The sequence below is a fragment of the Prunus dulcis genome, chromosome 1 (assembly GCF_902201215.1).
Source record: "Prunus dulcis chromosome 1, ALMONDv2, whole genome shotgun sequence".
Taxonomy (NCBI): domain Eukaryota; kingdom Viridiplantae; phylum Streptophyta; class Magnoliopsida; order Rosales; family Rosaceae; genus Prunus; species Prunus dulcis.
This window is the reverse complement of record NC_047650.1, coordinates 30,618,059-30,641,587: the sequence shown is the minus strand read 5'-3', so window position 1 is coordinate 30,641,587 and position 23,529 is coordinate 30,618,059. Positions and strand designations below refer to the sequence as shown.

General features: G+C 37.1%; 4 protein-coding genes across 10 annotated transcripts; 2 read left to right on the top strand and 2 right to left on the bottom strand.

The window, feature by feature from the left end:
- The first annotated feature begins 1,729 nt into the window (after positions 1–1,729).
- On the top strand, positions 1,730–7,685 carry LOC117615298 (inositol-pentakisphosphate 2-kinase-like). 4 transcript variants are annotated; one of them, XR_004583989.1, is made up of 10 exons: positions 1,730–2,040; positions 2,123–2,261; positions 2,449–2,652; positions 3,012–3,159; positions 3,620–3,660; positions 3,788–3,898; positions 4,107–4,706; positions 4,958–5,157; positions 6,385–6,573; positions 7,574–7,685. XR_004583989.1 is itself a non-coding variant. In XM_034344360.1 (9 exons), exons 2-8 carry the CDS (start codon positions 2,160–2,162, stop codon positions 5,111–5,113), a joined length of 1,362 nt encoding a protein of 453 aa, XP_034200251.1. In that variant the 5' UTR covers positions 1,730–2,040; positions 2,123–2,159; the 3' UTR covers positions 5,114–5,157; positions 7,574–7,685. The 4 variants fall into 4 exon arrangements, 2 of the variants coding, with proteins under 2 accessions (XP_034200251.1, XP_034200249.1); XR_004583988.1 differs by having other exon boundaries at positions 6,231–6,573; XM_034344360.1 differs by lacking the exon at positions 6,385–6,573.
- Positions 7,686–10,689: 3,004 nt separating this feature from the next.
- Positions 10,690–12,540, top strand: LOC117614281 (AAA-ATPase At3g50940-like). Its single transcript, XM_034343038.1, has 2 exons — positions 10,690–11,888; positions 12,007–12,540. The coding sequence occupies exons 1-2, from the start codon at positions 10,926–10,928 to the stop codon at positions 12,397–12,399; spliced, it is 1,356 nt and encodes a 451-aa protein (XP_034198929.1). The 5' UTR covers positions 10,690–10,925; the 3' UTR covers positions 12,400–12,540.
- Positions 12,541–12,642: 102 nt separating this feature from the next.
- On the bottom strand, positions 12,643–17,379 carry LOC117614280 (phosphatidylinositol/phosphatidylcholine transfer protein SFH8-like). 3 transcript variants are annotated; one of them, XM_034343035.1, is made up of 14 exons: positions 17,034–17,379; positions 16,348–16,645; positions 16,101–16,200; positions 15,700–15,966; positions 15,508–15,585; positions 15,281–15,382; positions 15,135–15,184; positions 14,945–15,044; positions 14,754–14,852; positions 14,525–14,638; positions 14,140–14,272; positions 13,542–13,945; positions 13,074–13,148; positions 12,643–12,958 (listed from the first exon to the last, which is right to left on the bottom strand). In XM_034343035.1, exons 1-14 carry the CDS (start codon positions 17,065–17,067, stop codon positions 12,938–12,940), a joined length of 1,875 nt encoding a protein of 624 aa, XP_034198926.1. In that variant the 5' UTR covers positions 17,068–17,379; the 3' UTR covers positions 12,643–12,937. The 3 variants fall into 3 exon arrangements, with proteins under 3 accessions (XP_034198926.1, XP_034198927.1, XP_034198928.1); XM_034343036.1 differs by lacking the exons at positions 14,945–15,044; positions 15,135–15,184; positions 15,281–15,382 and having other exon boundaries at positions 17,034–17,318; XM_034343037.1 differs by lacking the exons at positions 12,643–12,958; positions 13,074–13,148; positions 14,140–14,272 and having other exon boundaries at positions 13,741–13,945; positions 17,034–17,321.
- A 1,000-nt stretch (positions 17,380–18,379) lies between these two features.
- LOC117614282 (bifunctional nuclease 1-like) lies at positions 18,380–22,258 on the bottom strand. 2 transcript variants are annotated; one of them, XM_034343039.1, is made up of 12 exons: positions 22,129–22,258; positions 21,796–21,938; positions 21,130–21,447; positions 20,706–20,876; positions 20,540–20,589; positions 20,322–20,378; positions 20,153–20,218; positions 19,902–19,976; positions 19,590–19,708; positions 19,085–19,176; positions 18,779–18,834; positions 18,380–18,603 (listed from the first exon to the last, which is right to left on the bottom strand). In XM_034343039.1, the coding sequence occupies exons 3-11, from the start codon at positions 21,428–21,430 to the stop codon at positions 18,782–18,784; spliced, it is 984 nt and encodes a 327-aa protein (XP_034198930.1). In that variant the 5' UTR covers positions 21,431–21,447; positions 21,796–21,938; positions 22,129–22,258; the 3' UTR covers positions 18,380–18,603; positions 18,779–18,781. The 2 variants fall into 2 exon arrangements, with proteins under 2 accessions (XP_034198930.1, XP_034198931.1); XM_034343040.1 differs by having other exon boundaries at positions 21,796–22,186.
- Positions 22,259–23,529: the final 1,271 nt, after the last annotated feature.

The following is a 23,529-nucleotide window of genomic DNA, read 5'->3' as shown; positions in this document are numbered from 1 at the left end:
CGACTTCCGTCATAAGAGCTGACTGACAAAGAAGACTTCCAGTACCTCCCGTCTTGAGCATCCACTTTACTCTATCTCGAATTGCCCAACCTATACCTCCTTTCATGGTTTGTTGTAACCATGCCCCATCATAATTCAATTTCACATACCCATTAGGTGTGTTTGTACCATATCTGACTAAGCAATTAGAAACAAATTTAAACAAGGCAAAGAGTTCTACATTGGAATATTACAAGATGTGTAGACGCCCCCTCATCTATAAATGAGACCACTCTCCACTTAAGAAATGATGCCCCCTCATCTATAAATGAGACCACTCTCCACTTAAGAAATGATCCCTAGGCTAGACTTGATATTTAGTAATAGGCTTCTCCCTTCTTCTCTTTATATTTGGGCCAAACCCCTTGTACAAATGTAAATACATATTATTATAAGAATGACAATGTACTTCTCTGTGGACGTAGCTCATTCGTAAAGTGTGAACCACGTATATCTTGTCTTCTATATATTTATCGTTTGCCCAAATCTTCACACACATGCTGAAGGTCCACACCTTTGCCATCATCCATCATACCTCATCACTAAGTTGGACTCAATCTTGGCCTTCCATTTTGAGCATTAACAAGGTGCGTAAAAACTTACTTGTAACGAGGATAATACTGTTTTGCTATCTCCAACCAATAACACAATGACGCGTGCAAAAGTTATCTCACGTATCATTGCGTTGTTGGCCAAGAATAGCAAAACGTTGCATGAAAGTCTTTCTCCATCTTGTGGCTTTTTCCAAGCTAGAATGGAAATGTTGCCTTGACTTAGGGTCAGTTTGGTATTGTTGTGCTGTAAAAATAATCACTGTCAGATTTGCTGTGAGACAAATCAGCTGTGAAAGAAAGTAGTTTGACGTTTGATAAAATTTTTGTTAGAAGTGCGGTTGGTATATAAATAAAAAAAAGACGAGGTTATTTTTGGAATTTTAAAGGTTTCATTAAACTCAACGCCTCTTCAAAACTGATTCCCGCATAATCGAAAAATGAAAGCAGCTCATCACTTGCTTTCCTTAATTACTTTCTCTCACAGCAATTATTCAAAATAAGTAATTTTATTATCTTTTACCAAACAGGTTGAGCTTTCAAAAATTTCAAAATAATCACTTATAGCCCAAATAATCATTTTTCCTTTGAAATCTGGGCTTCAATAAATTCAGAAACCTGCGATTGCATCAGCAACATGGCCTCGTATACTTTCTTTACACGCTCAAAGAAAAAAGTAGAGACTGATTTTGATAACCATTGCGTGACCAAAAATTAGAACAAAATAATAAAGCTAAATAGAGCATATAAGAATCTCAACTAACCCCATCAATTCAATGAACATTCATCTCGAATTTGTCCATGATATCTCAACTTCAAATCAGAATCGGTTCATCATATAAATTTAAGAATATGGGCAAATTTAAGAAACAAAAGGTAATTAAAGTCAATAGGCCTTCTGGGTTCCTGCCCAATGGCCCAAGAACAATTAATTAAATCGGAATGACAAGTGGATCAAACTGCAATTTCTTATGTGTGTAACCCGAACGGCCCAATATATTGTCGCCGTCGACCTGTTCTTATGAACTTTAATTATTATTATTATTATTATTATTATTATCATTATTATTTATAAAAATTAAAATTTTTAATTTTGTTAATTTCCCGGAGTGGGTTTTGGGTTTAGGTTGCTTGTCTCATACTTGTGCTAGAATTGTGGTATAATTAATAAAATTACGCAGAAAGGAATTAGCATCCAGAAAGTGAAGCCGCAAAGGTCAAGGATAAAGGTGAAGCCACTGACAGAGTGATAAGCCATTAAAAATTGTTCGAGCCCAAACAAAGATTCCCACTAGGAACGACTTTCTTTGTTTGGTCTGCGTTCTCAACCTCAGGCCTTATCTATAAAATCATCATCTTTCTGTGACTTCGGTGTTTGGCGTGTCAGCTGATTCTTGCAATGTGTTTGTTTGATCAAGCTGATTCTTGCAAATCTTCTCTCCTCAATTGGGTACTTGCAAATTTCGATCTTGCATTGAGAATTTTTGTTTTTGGATAGAAGAAAAAAAAACTGAAAATCTTCATTTGTGCAGTAACTGTGAGCAGCTGAATCTCAATCAACACCAAGACATGGAGGTCATTTTAGATAAAAAAGATGCTGGTGATTGGATTTACAGAGGCGAAGGCGCTGCCAATCTTGTTCTCGGTTACAGCGGATCCACCCCCGCTTTTGTAAGTTTCATACTCTGTTTGATTGTTTCCAAAACACACACACCACCTGAGCTTCAATTATGCACTTATCTAAAAGAATGTGTTTAGAGAGAAAAATTTCTTAGTAGTTCATGACGGGAGTAGGTGTGGTCCTTATTTTGATCGATCATGTTTGAAGCTTATAATGATTGTACCTTGCTCTATGTAGATTGGGAAAGTAATGCGTCTACAGAAAGCTCCAGTTAATGGGTCAAAGTCCATGAACAGTCCCACTGCATTAACCGTGCATGAACGTCTTCTGTGGAAGGACACGGAGGACATTGTAGCTACCTCTAACAAAGAACTTGCTTGTCAACTGTTTGTGAAGCACATCATGAGCCCTCTATTGGGTTCCACATACGTGGATTCCGGGGTATGTAGCTATCCACACTTGTACTAATGCATGATGCTTGCTGAATGGAAACCATGTCGACGTTGTATGTATCATTTCAAAATAGTTATGGTGGGCTTTAAGGCATTTTTTTAGTTGAGTTATATTTGCACATGGGGTATGTATCTATGTCTGGAACCAAGACAGTGATTATGAATTTCATATGCCAAGTCACACGGAAAGCTTTCTCTTATTAGGGAAAGCTACAGTAGTGTTGATTGAAATATCCTCGTACTCAGCAATATAGTGTATGCATTTGGTTTTCCCGTGAAGTCATGCATTCATGTGGTAAGATGTACAAAATGGTTTAGTTCTTTAACCTTCAGTTTGAATTTTGGCAGATGCGCGTCTCTGCTTCCAAGGAATTCTTGGAGTCGGTTGAGAAGAACATAATTTCTCAGCGTCCTGCTTCTCGAGTTGATGCAGCAAAAGTTGACACAGAATGTGATTCTGTGCTTCTTATGTCTGATCATTCTCTTTTTCCTCGTGGTAATTAGTGTCTCTCTGTTAGTTACAATTTTAATTAGTGCTGCACTTAAAGATTTAGAACTGTCTTTTCTGCACTTGTAGTTCGAAAGTCCTATGGCTTATTTAATCTAACCTATGATCCAGGTTTCTTTTTTGCATGCCTGTTCTGGTTGCTAACACTTAAAAGGTCTCCCTTTGCCTTTTACATTTCTAGTAAAAGTTATGAGGTAATATCCACACACCTACATAAAAACTCAGAGAAGCAGGGAGAGAAACCTGGAATTAGCAGCATTCTGCTTAGAATCATAGGAACTTTGTATCTTATTAAATGTAGGTGCACCTATTTATCTAAATATTGTCTTGTGATAGATATGATCTGAAGTATTACTTTTTGTTTTGTTCTGTTTTGTTTTAGAGACCTTAGGAAAAAGCTCTGATAAATTTCAAAGAGTGATAGTTTATTCTTCTTTATTCATTTCAGGTACTCATGAAGTTGAACCCTGTATATCTGTGGAGATAAAGGTGCTTTTCCATGTTTGTGTTCTTCGTTTCTATTTTAAGCTTGTTGTGCTTGTTGTTTTCACATGAGTAATACCCTTGAAATATATATAGTTATTCCTTTTTTCTTTTCAATTGTTTCCAAAAATAGCCAAAATGTGGATTTCTGCCATCTTCAAAGTTCATTGATGAAGGAAATGCCATTAAACGGAGCATTACTCGTTTTCAGATGCATCAAGCTCTGAAGTTGCATCAAGGAGAGGTGTGCTTTTACTATGTTCTTCTCTTGGTCAAATTATTTACTACCCGGAAATCAGGCAAATGAATTCCATATGTTTAATTGGAATTCCATCTCATTTAATTCTTCTTAGAACTTCTGCGCACAAATTTCAGCAAAGAGAGTCCTGTTTTGTAGTAATACTAAACGTCAATGTTAATCTGACTTGGATTTGTCTAAACCTGTGTTACAGGTATCAGAATATAGTGACTATAATCCACTTGATATGTTCTCTGGATCCAAGGACAGAATACATAAAGCTATCAGGGATCTCTTCTCAACCCCACAGAATAACTTCCGTGTGTTCTTGAATGGTTCTCAAATATTTGGGGGCTTAGGTGGTGGTGCAGACAGTACCAATTTTGTGACTCGAGGAAAATTTGAAGATGCACTCAAGTGTGTCATTCAGGGAGGTGATGGCTTGCGCACAATGAGTTTTCTACAGCTTGTTGCTGAAACAGTTCATAATTCTGGAGTGTTGGATCAGCTCCTTGAGGTCCAGAAACTTGATAACCTTGACATTGATGGGGCTATCCATGCGTATTATGACATCGTTTCGGAGCCTTGCATGGTATGCAGAGCATTCGGTAAAGAAAAAATGTCACAGAGATATCTTTCATTGCATTCCATCTCTTTGGATGAAAGCTTGAAGATTGTGAAGGACTTTTTGATAGCTGCTACTGCGAAGGACTGCAGTTTGATGATTAGTTTTAGACCAAGGAAAGATGGGAATACAGGATCTCCATATAATAATTTGTATCTAGAATCAAGCAACCAATTTTTTGATTACAAGGTACAGATCTCCTTATCATTTCATTCTGACTGATACCATAGCATCTTTCAATCACAGCATTTGGATGCTCAATTCCCTTAAGTTTTTATATTTTCATTCTTTACAGATTTTCTTCTCGTAATCTAATACCATTTCTTAACAGCTAGAGCACGAATATATCTTATTTGAGTTGCATTTTCCTAGGTGAAATTCCCTGTGGGGGAAATCCTTCCTTATGACATTAATATCTTATTTGAGTTGCATTTTCCTAGGTGAATTTCATTGACCTGGATTTGAAACAATTGAAGAAAATGGAAGAATATTATGAGTTGGACAAAAAAATAGTAACCTACTACAATCGAATGGTGGAAACTGAGGAAAGACAAAAGAAAAATACAAGCACAATGGCTCTTAGAACTGCAAATTGAGATTTGTTACAGTGCCATGGAGGATAGTTTACTTCAAATTATGAGTAAGTGCAAGTGGGTTGATATATAGTATTTTCTGTAAATTATTGTTGTTAATAGCTGTATTTGTTTGTATACTTCTTGGCTTTTAGCCATTATTTCTTTGTTTCCTTTGTTTCTATGAGGTTTTTGATTTTTAAGGTTAGTAATATAAGCAATTTATTCCCATCCCTCTTCCCCTTCTCTTCTTTGTGCCTATGATTTATCATATATAAGCTTTATCTTAAGTGTATGCATGTGGTGTTTGGTTCTTCGTTTGCTTTGAAGAATGTTGAAATTCTTTTCTTTTTTAGTAACTGTTTTGAAATATGTCCTGGACTGCCGCTGCATGCATCATCAGTCCATGAAAATTTTCTTTTGTAGAATAGATTAAGCTATGGTAATTTTTATTCTGTAAGTCTGCAAATGTTCGTGGGCATCTCATAATTTTGTTTGAATTTACCCATTCATTAGGAGGCAAATGCATTCAATTTAGATTGAGTTATGCATATTTACTGCAACTTTCTAATTGTATTAGTATAAACACGGCATGCTGCTTTAGCCCTTACATAGTTTTGTAGAGGCACGTAAATCAGTGTTTCATGTTGTTAATAAAGTTAATGAAGACTAACGAGGGAAGTAAAGAGTGTGATAAAACTCCTTCTTATAAGTTTGAGAAGTTTAATTGGAAATGAGGAGAAACTGATGAAACATAATTTCTGGGCTCTGCAGGGAAAGTGATGTATCAACTAACTTCAGTGTGATTCCATCAAAGCCCACATGGCCTATTAATTCAGACAGTTGGATTTTCACATTGTGGTATTAGTACTACTATAGAAAAGAAGAAAAAAAGACCAGGGCATCCTTGGTATTTTCTAATTGAAAATGCGTCTGCTTTAGCAACAGTATTTTAGGGAATCAATGAATTATCCAAGTTTGAAGAAACGATTTCTTGCATAGACATTAATCTAAATTTCCAGTTGTCTCATCAAAATTCTTTTTGCGCTTACTTTATGCTTCCTTATAGTTCTTTCATATTTTTCAAGTTTTCCATTGTTGGTGCAGATTTATATTTTGATATCCTTTAATAAATTGTCAGGTAAACATAAGGTTCTTACAGTTTTGAACAATGGAACCAAACACATTTAGTTTTGAGCAGTAACTTATGACATTTTCCACTTCTGTCTGATGTACAAAGTGTGATTTGGAGTTCTTTTTTGTGACTACATTGCCAAACCACGAACATTTGAAAGAAATGATTTGGAAGAATCAATGAGCCTGATGCTGAAACATGTATCTAGACCAGTGGTAAGACTAATATGGAAGGCTCTGTGAACTCTGGTTGTTCAGCTTTGGTATTTTGATCGGCATATATGTGGAATATAAAAGCTGTGGGTTGGCTACATCATGTGCTGAACAATGAGCTCCTGAGCTGTCTATAGGTCTCTCTCTCTCTCTCTCTCTCTCTCTCTCTCTGTGTGTTTGTGTGTGTGGATCTAATCCTGTTAAAGTTGATGATTCAAGTACGGAGAAGAAAGAATTAATACGTTCCAGAAGTGGGTAAATTTTGCCCATTCAACTGACCCCACTAGAGCTGAATTGATAAGTGATTGCCATTACTATATCCCAACACATTGCGTAATGTCAGGTCTTCATTATTTTCTTGGAGACATGCTGAGCTAAAACCTCATTTGTTGGTTTGTTCAAAATCCTTGTTTTATTCAGCATATTTACTTCTGGTAAAATTTGCCATAAGCTGACACGCCTGTGTGTACAAACAGGCGAATAGCAAGCTTGTTAGATTGTTCTCTGTTTTTTTTTTTTTTTAATCTTTTTCCAAAAAATTGTAGTACATTCAGAATCAGGCAGGCCAGCATCATTTTAACTTTGCTATAAACGGTTTCATTTCTTTCAAGATAAAGAGGATGTAGAAAGGTGTGTTTTAGCCTCGTATGGGATGTGTGTGTGCCCGCACATGGTAAATTCTGCATTTATTGCATATCGGAGGGCATAGGTGACCCAATTAAAAACCCTTCCGACTGACATTTACTTCTAGCCAACTACTGACACTCTCATTTTGTACTCAACCAGCTTCTTTGCCAAGAAAGTGCTGTGCTGAAAACATAATCAAACTAGAGAGAGAGAGAGAGAGAGAGAGAGAGAGAGAGAGAGAGAGAGCATTTTATATATAGCATCTTTGGATCCATTCTTTCTTTGTTATTAGCTTGTTCCAGTTTGCTTTCTATCATTATTGCTTTATTATGTCTAAGGTTCCATCTCTCTCTGTTTTATTTTTCCTGCTATGTAATTAGTTATTGACGTACCATTTTCTCCGGAGTCTTTTCACTGACACACACTGCAATACTTCAGATGGAATTTATATTTTTTCTGAGCGCACAAGTACGGACAAAATCTGACCTTTGCTTTTGTCTTGTGTTGCAGAAAACTGTAGTGTCAGTGGAACTGCTGTGTTCAAAGTGCAGGAAGAAGGTGATGAAGTTAATAGCAACGGTAGAAGGGATAACTTCCATTGTCCTGGACCCGTCAAAAAATACGGTGACAGTAACTGGGGATGCCGATCCAGTAAAGGTTATCAAGAAGGTAAGAAAATTCAGAAAATCTGCTTCCGTTGTGAGTATAGGTCCTCCACAGAGTGATAAGAAGGATGAGAAGAGGGATGAGAAAAAAGACCTTGTCCCTTACCCACCAAAGACATGTCAGAGATGCGATGTCTGGTATGTGATTGCTGAAGATGGTTACAATTATTGTTCCATAATGTAATTACTGTTCCATAATGTATCATCCTGAAACTTGTATGAATAATACCCAGTTGTATGTCATGTTAAACTCACTCATTTCTGAGTTAATAATGGAGAAAAAGAGGCTTTGGTTGTCAATGCAAATCTGTCTTTCAGCTGATGGTGAATTTTCCAGTCGTATATATTCTTAAGTATTTGGTCAGATTGCGATAGTTATTGATGTATTTAGTGAGTTGGACAACAAATCTTCAGGCATATGAAAAGCCATGGCTGTTAATTTTGTTTTCTGTTTAGATGGATTAACAAAAGCGACCATATTTCTGCAGCATTTTGCTGCATACAGTAAATTACCACGGCAAGTACTAAATATTCATTGTAGTAGCCACAGTTACAGCTGAAACATGGAAGTAGCTGGATATGTTGAGATGTTTCGTTGAAAAGTATTTTTGTTTTTGTATTTTTTTACAGAGTAACAGATAATATATTCTCTCGTGTAATACAAATTAAAAACCAAGGAGTTTTAATTAATATTTCAACAAACAAAGACACTTTTTTTTTTCTCTATCTAGGCTTACGAGCATTAGGGTTGTGAATGGTCAACAACTAAGTCTTTGTCGAGTGATGGATGAATTTAATTGACGTTAACTCAGCAAAACACATAATTGTGTGAAGATTTCCGACAAAATGATGGTTGGTCTTTTGGTATATGAACTGCTGGACGCTTGATTTGATGTATACAAATGAAGTATGGGGGTGTACCTCAAAAAATAATAATCAAAGGTAAGCATCCGTCTTGTTCACAAAATCAATGCCAAGCGCTTCCCTTCCAATTCCAAGGTTTGTTTTGGTTTTGGAGGAAAATGACTTTGGAACATCACGTTTTAGATTTTGTTCACTTTCGGACAGCTAATAATCAATAAAACCTTTTACATTGAAATAAATCAATTTCCTTTATTCACAAACATGTAAATTCCACATACATCCCTCATATTTCACGTAATTCCAATAAATAAATAAAACTCGACAACGCATTCATGGGCCCTAGGGTCCAATTGCCAAGCCTGAAGCCCACCATCGTTTTCCCCCATCAACTACAAAAGTGTAAAAAGTCCTAAACGCAAGCTCACCTTGCGTTTTGCAGAGAGCAATGCGTCCAAATTCTCTGTCCACGGAAAACAAAATGAGGAATGCTAACAACTTTCTCTATAACCTTTTCTTTTGGACATTCTCCATTTTTTGCTTGATATGTGTCATTCTCCTTACACTTAAAATAATGTCATTAATATATTATACAAGCTAACTTTTGCTTTCCAAGTTTATCCTTATTAAATATATTCAATTTATCCAAAAAAAATTCACAACTTTCTTACCATCTTATTAATTTTTTTGTAACATCAATTATTTTTTATTCAATTTTTATCGATATCGATAATATCCCGATATTTCTATTAAAATTTCCGTGTTTTTAGATTACCGACATTTCTGATAACACCGATATTTTAGACCTTAGTCACGCCAACTATGGATTACAAGGTACATCAAAAAAAAGAATTGGCCACACATGTTTAGTCAGAAACAATAAATGTCCAGAAATTTTACCAATGTGCACTGCACCTTACCAATTGTCTCGATCCGCCGCAGTCAACTGAGGAATTGCACACGAACAATACCACATCACCAACCTAGCAAACGATAGATAACCTTTTGAGTCGCAGTAAGAAATTGAAATAACAAAGGAAGAGAAAGCCAATCAATTCAAGAGCCCCAAATTCAGACTTTCACCTGTAGATATTCGGATTCCCTGGCAGCCATGTAATGAATAAGCATGTGCTTCTCATCCTGCGAAGGTCGTTCTCTGAGTACGACTTTTCGTCTCCCAACTCTTCGTTGTCTTCTTTCTTGCATCCAAGAACGAATTAACGACTAAAAGCATCGAGGTTATTCTGAACTCCGCTTTAGATTGGTGAGTTAGGGTTAGGATTGGAGATTTTCTAGAGGTTGAAGAACTCACAAAATTTCAATAAATAGGAATCGATCCCGTGGCTGTTCGACGACGAAATTGAAACCCTAGCGAGAAGAGTAGAGGATAGTGCGAGGACGACGAACGAACTGGGGACCAAACGCATCGATGATGTAGAGAACTGAACTCCATGTCAGCCGTCCATTTCTTTAACAAAATATTTGATGGTTAAAAGCAGGCCACGTCATATATATATATATATATATATATATATATATATATAGCAAAAGGCAAAGAATGGCCATGCATTCAAAATACCAAAAAATGCTATTGATTAATTCAAATATTTAATATTAAAATTATTAATTAAATAAATAAATATGATAAATTCACTTTTTTTATATTAAAAAAATTAAAATTAAAAATGAAATCAGATAATAATTTCTACTTTTATGGAATATAATTATTCTTATTTTTTTTCTTAATTTTAAAAATAAAACAAAAAAGAAAACCAGTTGCATATGCTCACAAATGTGCTAAGGAGCTAGTTTTTCTTAAGCATGATATGGCTTTTGTTTTGTTTTCGTGTTGTTAATAGATTTTGAGTGAGGTTGGCAAAAGCATAACTATAGATTTGGAGCGAGATTTCTAAACTTAATTTCATAAGATAATTTAAATTGTTTAAAATTAAATTCTTAAATTCCAAATGTCTACCAGCACAAATTTTCATCCAACCAAAGTTGTTAAACGAATTAAAATTTGGATTAAGTTGGATTGAATTTCGTAGAAGATAACTTCACTTAAAAAACCAGGTGTCAATAGAGAAAAGAAAAAAGTAACAAAATAAAGTCGCAAGACATTCGTGGAGAAACCACCGACCTAAACTGGAATCTTTCTTGAAGTAGGTAGTATCCCAACTTTCTTGTTATTGATTGTCTTTCTCACCAAGCAAACCCGAAGATAAAATAAAACCCTACAAAAACCTTCGCCTCATCGTTATCAGCCGCATCTCAATATCATCACCAAATTAAAAAAATTTAAAAAAAAAAAAGAGAAAAAAAAAGAGAGAAGAAGAATGTGGTGCTCACAGGAAAATCTACCATCCCCGAAAACCATTCTATCAGCGGCGGCATCACTCGCCGCATCGGCAATTCTATTCCGAACGATTGCAAACGACCTCATCCCCGATGTCGTCCAAAATTCCTTCTACTCGCGCCTCCAAAAGCTGTCGTCCCAAATCACCGTCGTCGTGGAAGAGCTGGACGGCCTGACGCCGAACGAAATGTTCGAGGCGGCTAACCTCTATCTGGGCACCCTGCTCTCTACCTCTACGCGACGAATCAAAGTCAACAAGCCGGAAAAGGAGAAGCAGTTGCTGGTCACTATAGACAAGAACCAAGGGCTCGTTGATTGTTTCAAAGGCGTCAACTTCAAGTGGGTTTTGGTCAGCAGCCAAAAACCAGCCTCCAATGGCAAACGTGAGGATCATTCACAGTCCGAGGTTCGACAGTTGGAGCTCAGCTTCCATAAGAAGCACAGGGACATGGTGCTCAGCTCTTACTTGCCCTACATTCTGAACAAGTCCAAAGAAATCAAAGAGGAGAGAAAAGTGGTGAAGCTCCACACAGTCGACTATAACGGCACTGACTATTGGGGTTCCATAAACCTTGATCATCCGGCGACTTTCGAAACCATGGCGATGGACCCGGAGATTAAGAAGGCGTTGATTGAGGACCTTGATCGGTTCAGAGAGAGGAAGGATTATTATAGGAGAGTAGGCAAGGCTTGGAAACGCGGGTACTTGCTGTTTGGACCGCCCGGCACTGGTAAATCAAGCTTGGTTGCAGCCATGGCTAATTATCTGAAATTTGATATTTTTGACTTGGATTTGAAGGAAGTTCAATGCAATTCTGATTTGAGAAGGTTGTTGATTGGCACCAAGAGCCGATCCATATTGGTCATCGAGGATATAGATTGTTCAGTTGAGTTGCAAAACAGGGATGCTGAGAATGAACCCAAAACTGTTGAAGACGACAAGGTAATATAAGCTCACTACTCCCCTGTTTCACCCCCTCCCCTAACATTGCCTGTATAGAAAATATATATCATATATTTCACAAGTTGGGTTCTTAATGTCTTTCTTTCTTAATTTACAGATTACCCTCTCTGGTCTATTGAACTTCATTGACGGATTGTGGTCAACCTGTGGAGAGGAGAGAATCATTGTGTTCACCACAAATAGAAAGGACCGACTTGATCCAGCGTTGCTGCGACCTGGTCGGATGGACCAGCACATCCACATGTCCTACTGCACCTTCAGTGGTTTCAAGACATTGGCATACAATTACTTGCGGATTCAAGAGCACCTACTTTTTGGAGATATTGAGAAGTTGCTAGATTATTACAAGGCGCAAGCAACACCTGCTGAAGTTGCTGGAGAGCTGCTGAAGAGTGATGATGCTCAAGTTTCCCTTCAAGGTCTTATCACATTCCTCCAAAGCAAGAACAAGATGGAAACTGCATGGCAGGATATTACGGTAGGCAAATGAATATGGACAAAGTAAAAGCAGTATCTGAATGCTCTTTACTTTTTTCAATTGATACGATATGAGTTCCCTAGAGATAGAATTTTTTTTCTAAAACATTCAATTTATATGAAATCGTGTTCACTAACCATGAAAATAACTTAATTACCGAGCCTGCAATTTAGTATAATCACTCCTGCTATATCCAAACGAGGTGAGTAGAGTATATCAATGTTGCAGATGACGAGAGCCATACCCTATAGCAGATGTTATAAACATTAAGGTTCTAACATATTTCGTGGTGAATTTCTCCATATCATAACTACAGTATCAAAATAAATTAGAGAGTCATTGCGCATGCGCAGGCCGAAGAACTTGAGGAATGTTGTACAATACTCTTCATTATTTACAATATTATAACGCGTAACGTACAAGGAAGCTTATAAAAACAGAAACAGCAGCACCTCTGGAAGACATACTTGGTATATCGAAAATATATTTTAAACATAACAAGCAAAGATAGCCACCATATCACCACGCAAGTCCTCTTGAAACAGACTCTTCACCAGCAACATCCTTTTTTCTGTTTCATACCAACAGAGACGGGCACAATTTTCAGTTTCATTCCCAAAATATAGAAAAGCCTGCATTGATTAAATCTTTCAACTACAGATGAGGGAGCAAAATCTTTAACTAACCCGAAGCTTGGCCTGTTCTTGCCCGTCTATATATGCAAGAAGTTCTTCCTGCCTCATTAAAGCTTCATGCAGAGCCTAGTCAGGAAGAAGCATGAAATCACAATTAAATCATCAAAATGATCGAAAAGTGCAAGAAATAACAAAGATGAATATATAAACTGACCAAAATATGCAAATATCAAAATATAGGCATATATAACCCTTGTTAACATATAATGACGACTGTATACTTGACAAAAAATCTAGATTGATTCATAAGAAGAAAAAAAAAAAAAAGGATTCAGGAAATGGAGAGAACTAGTGAAATCATATTTAGACCAGTATTTGTAACTAGTGAACATTGTATATCTACATTTCAGTCAACCATGTTGGTACACCAGATATTTTCATAGGTAAAAACAAGCAATGAATCATTACTGTTGATAAGTCGGCACAAACAAACGATTATCAAATGAGAGACAAAATTACCTTTTTTGTGGCAATCAACTCTGCTTCTAACGCATCTACACGACAAACAGCGGCATTCAATAGCTCCACTTTCTCATAAGGCATCTCAAAAGGCTTTGCCTGCAGCATGCCTACCTTCTCCTCAAGTTCATCAAGCTTCTGCAAAGCAGCTGAGAGAAGGTTTGCCTTGCTAAACCCTGGAGCAGGTGATGGAGGCCGGAGTTCCTCCATGGGAACTGTGTCAGCAGTCAGGTCAGGAATGTTGTGGGCAGAATCCAAAACAGAGTTTGGAAGTTTCTTAGTCGCCCGTAATGCAACAGATCGGATTAGCATAACAAGGGCTACAAAGAATGCCACAAGCATAGTCCAGACATGAGCCAAGATTCCATCTGGTTTTTTTCCCACAGATCTTGGTGAAGATGCCCCTGCAATGTATTCCAATGGGTGAGAGAGAGAGAGAGAGAGAGAGAGAGAGAGAGAGAGAGATTACTGCCAAGAAAGAGCACAACTCTTATAGTAGCAGGGTGTTTGTAAATATAAGAAGTGTTTTAAATTACTGCCAAGAAAGAAATAACGCTATGTCACAGGGTACAGTGAAAGCATAACTAAGATTCCAAACCTCTAGAAGTAAGTGGATTTTGTTGCAAGACTGGTTTCTTCCATCCAATATCCACAGCCTTGTCAACCATAGGAACGTATTCATCGTACTCTGACAAACCAGCAGAGCTACTTGCTTTACCAACAACCCTAGCCTAAACAAGCATTGAAGCATACCATCAATGAGCTCAAAATTCAGATGACATGGTATGAACATTTACACCAGAAGATTCCTGTGTTTAGCAAAGCCAAACACACATGTAATTGCTAATAAAGCAAGTGATGCTAAAACCTTTCATGACATTGATTAGATTGGTTCTACATTTTTTTCCTGCTAAGGATTCTCAAATGACGTTTGTTGCTGAACATTCTCAAATGACAGATATTGTTTGAATAGAGACACTTACTTCTTCACAAACAGGAGTCAACTTAGGTTGTATGTAGCTCCTAGTTGCTTTAGGTGAAGCAATTTCTTCCACTTCAGATCCCGACTCCGCGGTAGATGTATCACTACTTCTTATCTGAATTAACAATATAAACATAGCATCAGAAGGAAGAATTTTTTTTTTGGATCAATTCTAAAATAATACATACAGATCCATTGTAGACATAGTAGGATGGTCTAATAATCTGTACCATTGGAATACGTGGCTTATCAGAAGCAATTATCCTTCCCTCACTGTTAGAAACTGTAACTATTTGTCTGAAACATTGTGCTTCGCCACTAAGTACCATCTGCAAGCAAAAATCATTACATGTAAGCCATACAAAGCACAGTTTCCAGAAGAAAAAACGTGACACAAATATAATAATTCATCTAACAGAACCTTTAATATGTTTGGGTCATTCCATGGCCCCTTATCAGACCTCATACAACCTCCCTGATTGGAACAGGTACAGCTACCACCCAGAAATTCTGGCAACTCACTAAAAAGACCCAAAATATTTCAACATCTAATAGTTAAGACAACTGAACAATAAATAACCCGCATACCCACAAGGAAAAGCATCAATAACCTTGCATCGATTATTTCAAGTAATTTGCTCTGGTACTTGTTACCCAGAACCTGAAAAAAAAGAAGAATAAAAAAAATATCAGCTGACCCCGTTGAGAACTTCAGTCCATAGAAACATCCAATGGTCTGATGTATCGTCAACCATACATGAATTTTCGCAGTTGTTCTAGCATCAAGAAATGCTTTAACTGTAGGCCAGAGCATCCTAAAACCAGGACCAGCATTAATTATAAACATTCGGCAAAGTGTCTGCAAATACGGAATTGATAAATTAGAAGATATGCTTCATTGGATTTAATAAAAATTACCACATATATTGAAAAAGGCATCAATTATTGAAAGCTAAAATGGCATTAGTTATCAAGTCTGCATACCTCAGGATAGTTGTCACTATCAATCTTCTGCAGCCGTACCATGAGATCTCGGGCAGACTTGGTAAAGTTTTTCCAACCCTGAAAAGTACACAATTTGAGGGAGCAAACCAAAACGTTAATGTAATCTATTATACCAACATTGAAAATTCCAAGCACAATTCAAAATAAATATCATGTCAATTGAAAGCATACCACGCCTTGAACATCTAAAATTGTTGTGCTTGAATCTATATGCCTCTTTGCAGCAATAGAACAGGCAGGAAACTTAATGGCAAAACTCCTTTCAAACTCCTGCACATGGTATCTCACATACCGTTCCAAGGAACTCACTTGCATGAGCTTACTGGGATCAACTTTCCCCAATCTTTCGATATAAACAGGTCTTCCCTCTTTGTCAACACCATGATAACACTGAGGGTAGTACTTTAGAACTTCATTCAGCTCACTGAACTCAAAATCCTAGAAGAAAAAGTAAGAATGTGAGTACTATTTCTGCTGATGGGCGGCATACCAACGTCATTAAAGAAACAAAGATTCAAGTATGCACTGCAGGGCAAGAAAATCTAAGTTACATGAAACTGTTGAAAATTTACCTCCAAAATTGTGTCAGTACCAAATTCTTTCCTCCATTGAATCATGCTGGCCCACATATGCTTTGCTTTCTCGATATCAAACTTTCTTGCTACCAAAAATCTGCAACAGAATAACTCCTCAGGAAGAACCCACACAAGGAAACAAAAAAACCAAACTTCCCATATTGAATATTTTTTTTGCGGGAAAAAACTTCTGTTTCTTTTTCGTTACTCTTATTTTTTTGAAGAAAAAAGGGAAAATGAATACCTCAACAACATATGATAGTCATCAAGTGTTGGAGGTAGCAATTCTTCCAAGATAAGTGCCTGCCGAAATGCATCAACAGCCCGTAGCTCCTCAACGTCCCGTACATCCTCAATTGAAACAGAAGTGAGCCGACTGCTACTCTTCCTCCTTTTCTTCTTGAGCGAATGTCTGAATTTACTAGACGCATCGATTGCTTTCTTCTTCAGGTTCCCAATTCTAGTCCTCCTATCGTCCTCTGAATTCTCATAATCTGACTTCCTTTCTTTTCTCTCGTCATGGCTAGAGAACCCCTCAAAACCTAAAGAGCGTTAACAAAGTTACCATCATCAAGTCCTAATGCTACCATCAACATCGTTGTCTTAGCATAAATCTTGTTACCAAGCAATGTCACAATCCAATTCTAGTCGAAGATAAAAAAAATTTAAGTATCTCTCCCAAAGCATGTAAGAACAAACGAGGGCCACACCCAAAACCCTAGAGACTAGTACGCAAAATTAAAACAACACAACCCCCCCAACAATTCAAAACCCTAGAACTCGCAAAAGCAAAAGAGATCTCGGATGACTAAACCACGCGGAAAATTTCACAAAAGTCTTAAGAATAAGAAATATAAAGAATCGAAAGCGATAATTGAAAACAATTAACGAACAGAAAATATAGGAATGGGTCAAAGAAAGTGAACTCACAAGGCCTGGCAAATCGATCGAGTGGTCCGGACATGGTCACGTTCTGAGAGCTGAGACGCAAAAGCAAGAGTTCCTATTTCTAAATTTCTAATTCTAAGCGATAAAACAAGACCAGAATTGGGGATTTGAGGTGGAAGACAGTCAGGGACTCTTCATGTTGTTCGGGGCCTCAGGGTTCTGAGCTCGACAAAGTTCAGACTGGAGACAGAAAAGTTTGAAGCCACAGAGAGCCAATTTATGATGAAATTGCTAGTATCCCGTAACCAACGTACGATTTAAATCGAATTTAATTGATAATATAGCTATTGGCCAAAGCCCGAAGCCAAAAGGGTGTTAAAATGACGGTGACGTATATCTCGTTTATATATGCGCCACATGCCCCTGCTGTGCGTCAGACTTGGCGGGAATTTCACAACGGCGTTACGGCTTTTGGTCTTTACTCTTTCCTTCTTTTCAAGAGATCAATAGAATTTATGAAATTAATTAAGGGGCCCATTAATTAATTATGTTCACGTCTGATGTCTGCTCATCAACGGAAGCTATTATTAGTGCTAAAATTTATGTTGTGATGAGCCTTAAAAAAATTTATTAGTGGACGGCATAATTATAATTTGAGAGATTGCGTTGAGATGAAACCTATAAGGAGTCTGATTAATTATCTCAAAACAGCAAAATCATGACGCGTGTAGCCAAATAAAGGGCAGGGTGAATTATCCCTTTTTTTCTTCTTTTTCACGTTTCTTCTTTTTATCATAACGTTGGTACGTTAGGGCACTGAACGCCAAAAATGCCATGGTTAGTTGGTGACAGTGCAATATGATATCCCCACCCCATGTATGAATTATTTGATAAATCCAAAAATATCCGAGGAGAAGAACTTGCATTGCATGTCAAGGATAGAGCATTGTTTTGTCATCCCCATCCAAATACATTTTGCAATACGATGCAAATTCTTATTATGCATGATATTGCAGTGTGAAATCCTTATTATGCATGACACAGCATTATTGGTTGCAAAACAATATTATTTCCGTCATGTACAATTTTTTTTTAGTGGAGGAGGGACTGATTTCCTCAGTGAGCTGACTGTTCACTTAAAATCCAAACTTCTACATATGGAGCCTTTGTGAGATTTGCATACATCGAAAGAAAGAATGGAGAGACTTTTGGCACTGTAGAACCAGCCATTGCCATTTGCAGGACGGCAATACATCACATCAGTTTGAACTTGAAGTGAAAACATTATGCTGGGCAAAAAATTAAAGCATCTGATCCAGCAATCATGCTATAACTTGGTTGGCATGGATCGCCCATGCCATGCCATGCAATAAACCAGACGACAACAATTAAGTAACCGAATAATTAGCAGAAAACTGACAAGTGCCATTACATTTCCAATAAAGTTTATCAATACTATACATACATATATATCATATTATATTCACAGACTTTTTACATTATATATAAAAGGGGCAGAGCAGGGATCCACGGTGAATGACTGCTGTTGGCGAGCTTATCAACTTCGAAGAATGGTGTCTATGTACAATTTTTAAACCTCTAGGAACAGAAGCTGAAAAAGGAATAAAACATCAGTATTTTCATCAGAAAAATTGAAAATAAAAAACTTATAATCTACCATGATTTTTTTTATCCTTCTCTCAGTAGTCACTAGGGAGGGTAGAGAGTCTTGCAGTTATGTTTCAAAGTTTTAACTAATAATTTGGTAATGATAGCGAGCTTCTTACCCGTTACGCCAAATTCCTTCTAGCACGAAGTTGGAGGAGTTTGTCCCTCCACTGAGCTGCAAGTGAAGATGAAAAAAAAAATGAGATTGAAAAGCTCCAACAACTTTGGCACAAACACACAAACAAACAACTAACGACTTGCAACAATAATGGGCACCAAACCATACTGACACAGAAAAATGGTGACTTTAACTGGCTAAGGGCTACCTGATAGTCCCATGACTAGCAGGCAACAAACTAAAGTAATATCACAGAACATTTCCCCTCACAAAAGATATTTACCCTCGATAAGTAAAACATACTTACCAGCATCTCTATAGCGTTCCTCAACTGCAGCAATTAACATGTTGCGCACAAGATTAAACTCCTTTGTTTCAACACATGGTTGACCACTCGGCCTGAAACCATATAAAGTTTCAATTAGCATCCTCTATTTCATTGAAAGATGAATTTAGAGGACAGTTCTATCTTGCTCAGATTATAATGCAATGCAGACACTAATCTTAACCATCAATCAACCTCTTCTAGCCAATTGGAATATGCATAGATTTCAAACACCTTTCTTCATGAATTTCAAAAAGACTGAACAAGCATTTAAGTATACCATAGGCAACTGTTACATCATCTGATCACAGTCAGATTGCATTCCCTTAACAGCTCATCTTATTCAAGCCCAAATAAATGCACTTTATAAAGTCTACTGAACCTTGGGATCCAAACCACATTCCAAGACAAGCTTCACAAATTCAACTCCAGAATAATCCCTTCGAGATAGAAAAAAAGATACGTCTCTAGGGCATTCAAAACTTACCGATCCAGCTCAGTAAATAATAAACCATCTGAAGCAGGGCCATGACTTGAGAGCTTTCCAGATTCGATAACTCTCATTCCATCACTATATGCCAGGTACTTGTTGACTTGTATGGGAACCTGCACAGAATGTGAAAAGGATTCACTAAACTGTTACCAACTATTTGGGGGCCTTAATACACTTGTAACTTACTACATACCCAGATTTCTGAACATTCTAAAGGTTCAAAGAAATTAGTAGGTAATTTAATTCTATGCAATCTTACATCTAAGATTCAGAAAGTAGATATCTTAAGCAGAACAATCAGCGTACCTTGCATCTTACAGCAATGTTGATGGCATCTGAAGGCCTAAGGTCGAAGCTGACACACTCTGTCTCACTACCAGCCTGTGATCACTTCTAACACAGTGTCACTATACCACTAACCCACTTAAAATTTGATGTTCCAGAAGTAATGCAGTCCCTCCCCCCTTTTCCCCACCCCAAATGACAATAATATAATAGGAATATTAATAATAAACTATAACAATAAAAAATAATCCAAATGAAGAGAAGGTATATGCCTTTCTGAGGTATAACTGAGCAAAATATGCCTCATGTACTCTCTTGGTGACTCTGACAAGTCGGACCTGCAGATATGGAAAACACAAAATTACAATAAAAGATCATGAAGAATGCATTTGTAACAGACAAGAATTATTATATTGTAACAGAAGAAAATATCGCACATACCTCATAACCCATCTTGTCAATCATCTCCCTGACCACTTGATACATAGTTGGCCTAGCCTGGAAACCAAATACCAAGAATTATAGATTTTTAGAATTCCTCTCGTATGCAAATCCAATATGCTGACGAAGTCTATTTCTGCCAGCTCAACAAACCCAGAAAGAAAAACAAAAACAAAATCTTAATTAAAATGGAAGGACGATAGGGAGAGCAACCATACAATTGGAACATTGCGCACTGCTGCCATGAGCAACACACTGGGCATCTCCACTGCAATCAAAGGTAAACCCAACTTCAAATTGACATAAAGTTACAGAGATTTCGGATGTAAATTCCAAAATACAAAATTCGTAATATTAGAGAGTAGTCGTTCAATATTAACATACAAACAATTATTGGGAGAAGAAGACCAGTCCCATCTTCCATCTTCAACACAATTGCAGGATGTGGAGCATAATCGGGAAGATGGCCCCCCTGAGGGTTGTTATGGACACACCTCATGTGCCTACCATCCCTCATTTTGATCATGAATCCATCAATTCCACTCTTCACCTCAACTACACCAAAAACCAAAGGCAAAACACTTATCATTCAACGGTTCATAGGAAATAACAGTACACAAAATCAGGAAACAAAATTATAGTAATATCACGACCACTGTTGCCACCATATTTATGCAACAAGAAACAAACAGACTGCTAAGAATTTTTTATGTTATGGCATTAAGCGCTAAATTATAACGATTCATGATTACAATTCTTAGCTGGAATTAGCGGTTACAAAAAATGAGGTGCCGATGGCATAGCGTACCGGCTTCAAGTACACTGGAGTTGACATAATCTTCATCATTTTCATTGAAATTCTCGGCCATACTTCCATTACCATTTGATGAAGAACTGAAAGTACAATGCACTCTTGTGCATTTTCGTGCATTTTGAGGGCGAGAAACAAAACCCGCCTTTGTGATGCAACCGCTGACCCCTCTGAATCTACATAATTCACTTCTAAGAAGCCTAGCCTTCACCAAAGGGCCTACCACTGGCACAGTGTCATACCCCGATTGCTTTGCGCGAACAGTGGGGCAAATTACTGGCCCTTGCAAAGAAACCATCGTACCTTCTCCAAAATCTACCACAAAAAAAAAAAAATAAAGATGAAGTGCTGTTTGGTTACCGAGAAAATATATGAAATTGAAAGAGTGATTCTCTTTTCAGCATATTTCGAAATATTCCCCATGTTTGATTACCATGAAACGACGATACGTTAGCTATTGATTTGATAATTAAATCATGATTTAGTGAAGTTAAAATAATACAATTAACAATAAAAATTAAAATCCACTCTCACTCACTCTCTCTCTCTCTTTTAAGTTTCAAGCACCAAATAGTCAGCTGGAATTGTTAGAGAGCATCAATCACAGATATGAAACCAGATCAGAACCAAAATCAGACCTTAAGGCCTTGAAAAGCTCTCTACCTTTCAAAAACAAAGATCGACGGTCAGAAGTCTTTAATCACCGATCAAAGCTTTCTCACCCTTCCGTTTTCCGGAGCTTTTGTCTCACCGATGCTGCATAAATTTTCACGGATTCCCGAATCCGATTCCGATAAATTAATTTCCTGAAGGAAAGCGATTGACGATGAGTATGAAATTAACGCAAAATCCTCAAAGATCTGAATCGAATAAAGCTTGCGATCGAATGATCGGAAGAAAAGAAAAAAAAGAAAAAAAAAAAGAGGGGAAGTGAAAGAAAGCTTATAGATGAAGCAATTGAAGCTTGTTTGGATTGAAGAAAATTGGAGAAATTACCGACAAGGAGTATCACATATAAGAGAACGAGAGATGGGGAAGAAGATAAGAGATTTTTCCCTTGTATAATTGTATTGTACGAAGAGAAAGATAACTTTAAAATGCTTGAAGTGCTTGGGGGACAACATGATGAATCAACTACGTTTTTAAAATTACGGTTCTATCCCCTTCGGAAAAGAAGCTGATTTGTCAAATGAAGGAGGGTATTTGTGACCTTTGACCAAAGTGGATAATAAGGGTCAGACTGAAAGTAGCGGCTGCGCGCGTAGAATGACAGGTGCAACAGTGCCGGCGGTCGACGAGATCAATATTACTTACCTGACTGCCACGTGTGTTCTTTCTCCAGGGGGGATCTGGATAAGGCAGTCTCTCTCTCAAAAATATCAAAATTCTGTTTTCTTCCTCAAAATATCAGTGTGTGGATTTCACTCGGAAGCCTTTGTTTTTACTCCTCTTTTTCCTTTTGTTTACACTTGGACCGCGATACGATTTTTCCTCTGTGAAACGTGATTGCAGTTCAATTCTCTTCTTTTTGGGCTATAAAAATGGCAGCTTCGCCAGTAAAAAATAACTTGATGGAGCCCAAAGCCACACAAACATCATGTGTATTTGTGGGGGAGGAAAAAAGTGGTAAATTTACTTAGATTCTTATGTGGGATTCCGACCAAAAAATATTCTTATGTGGGATGTATTTATTAGATTCTTTTTTTGCTACTCTTGATTTATTGAAATTTACAAAATAATTTATTACGAGTAATTCTTTATTTTAAAATTTTAGGGAGAAAAAAAAAAAAAAACTGAGAATAGTAAAAAAGCAGCTGGCAATTTGTTTTGACGTGGCTTGAGATGGTGATGTGGCAAATACCATTCAATTACAGTGTGCTGATTCAAAACACAAAGACAATGGTTCTTACCACATACTATATGAAAATCATGTCCATGTCAATGGCTTCCAGCTTCAAAACGAAACGACCTATATAATAAATCCCATTATAATATTTGCATAATGCCAGAATCAACCACTATTTACAGCTATATATGAAGATCTGTTCCAATAGATTATCATTTTGTAATTGTTCACGCGGATCAAGTGAGTGGCTGAAATGTGGAAATTGTATTAAACAAAGGAAAATGTTACCAGGGAAATAAGGAATCATCAATATGGCAATTGATCTTTGAGCATATGCAAACGTCACCGAGTTGTTTTTTAGGTTGTTGTGACTATTGTTAGTTTAAAAAAGTAAACGATTAATTAAGAGACAACTCACAATAATATAATTAATCTGGTACATAAATGAATGAAAGCAACTTGCCCCTAATTTATGCAACTTTTACTTGGGGTTAGTCTACCAAATGATGTCACCTGAAACATATGATAGACGTTTCACTTTAAAATTATGT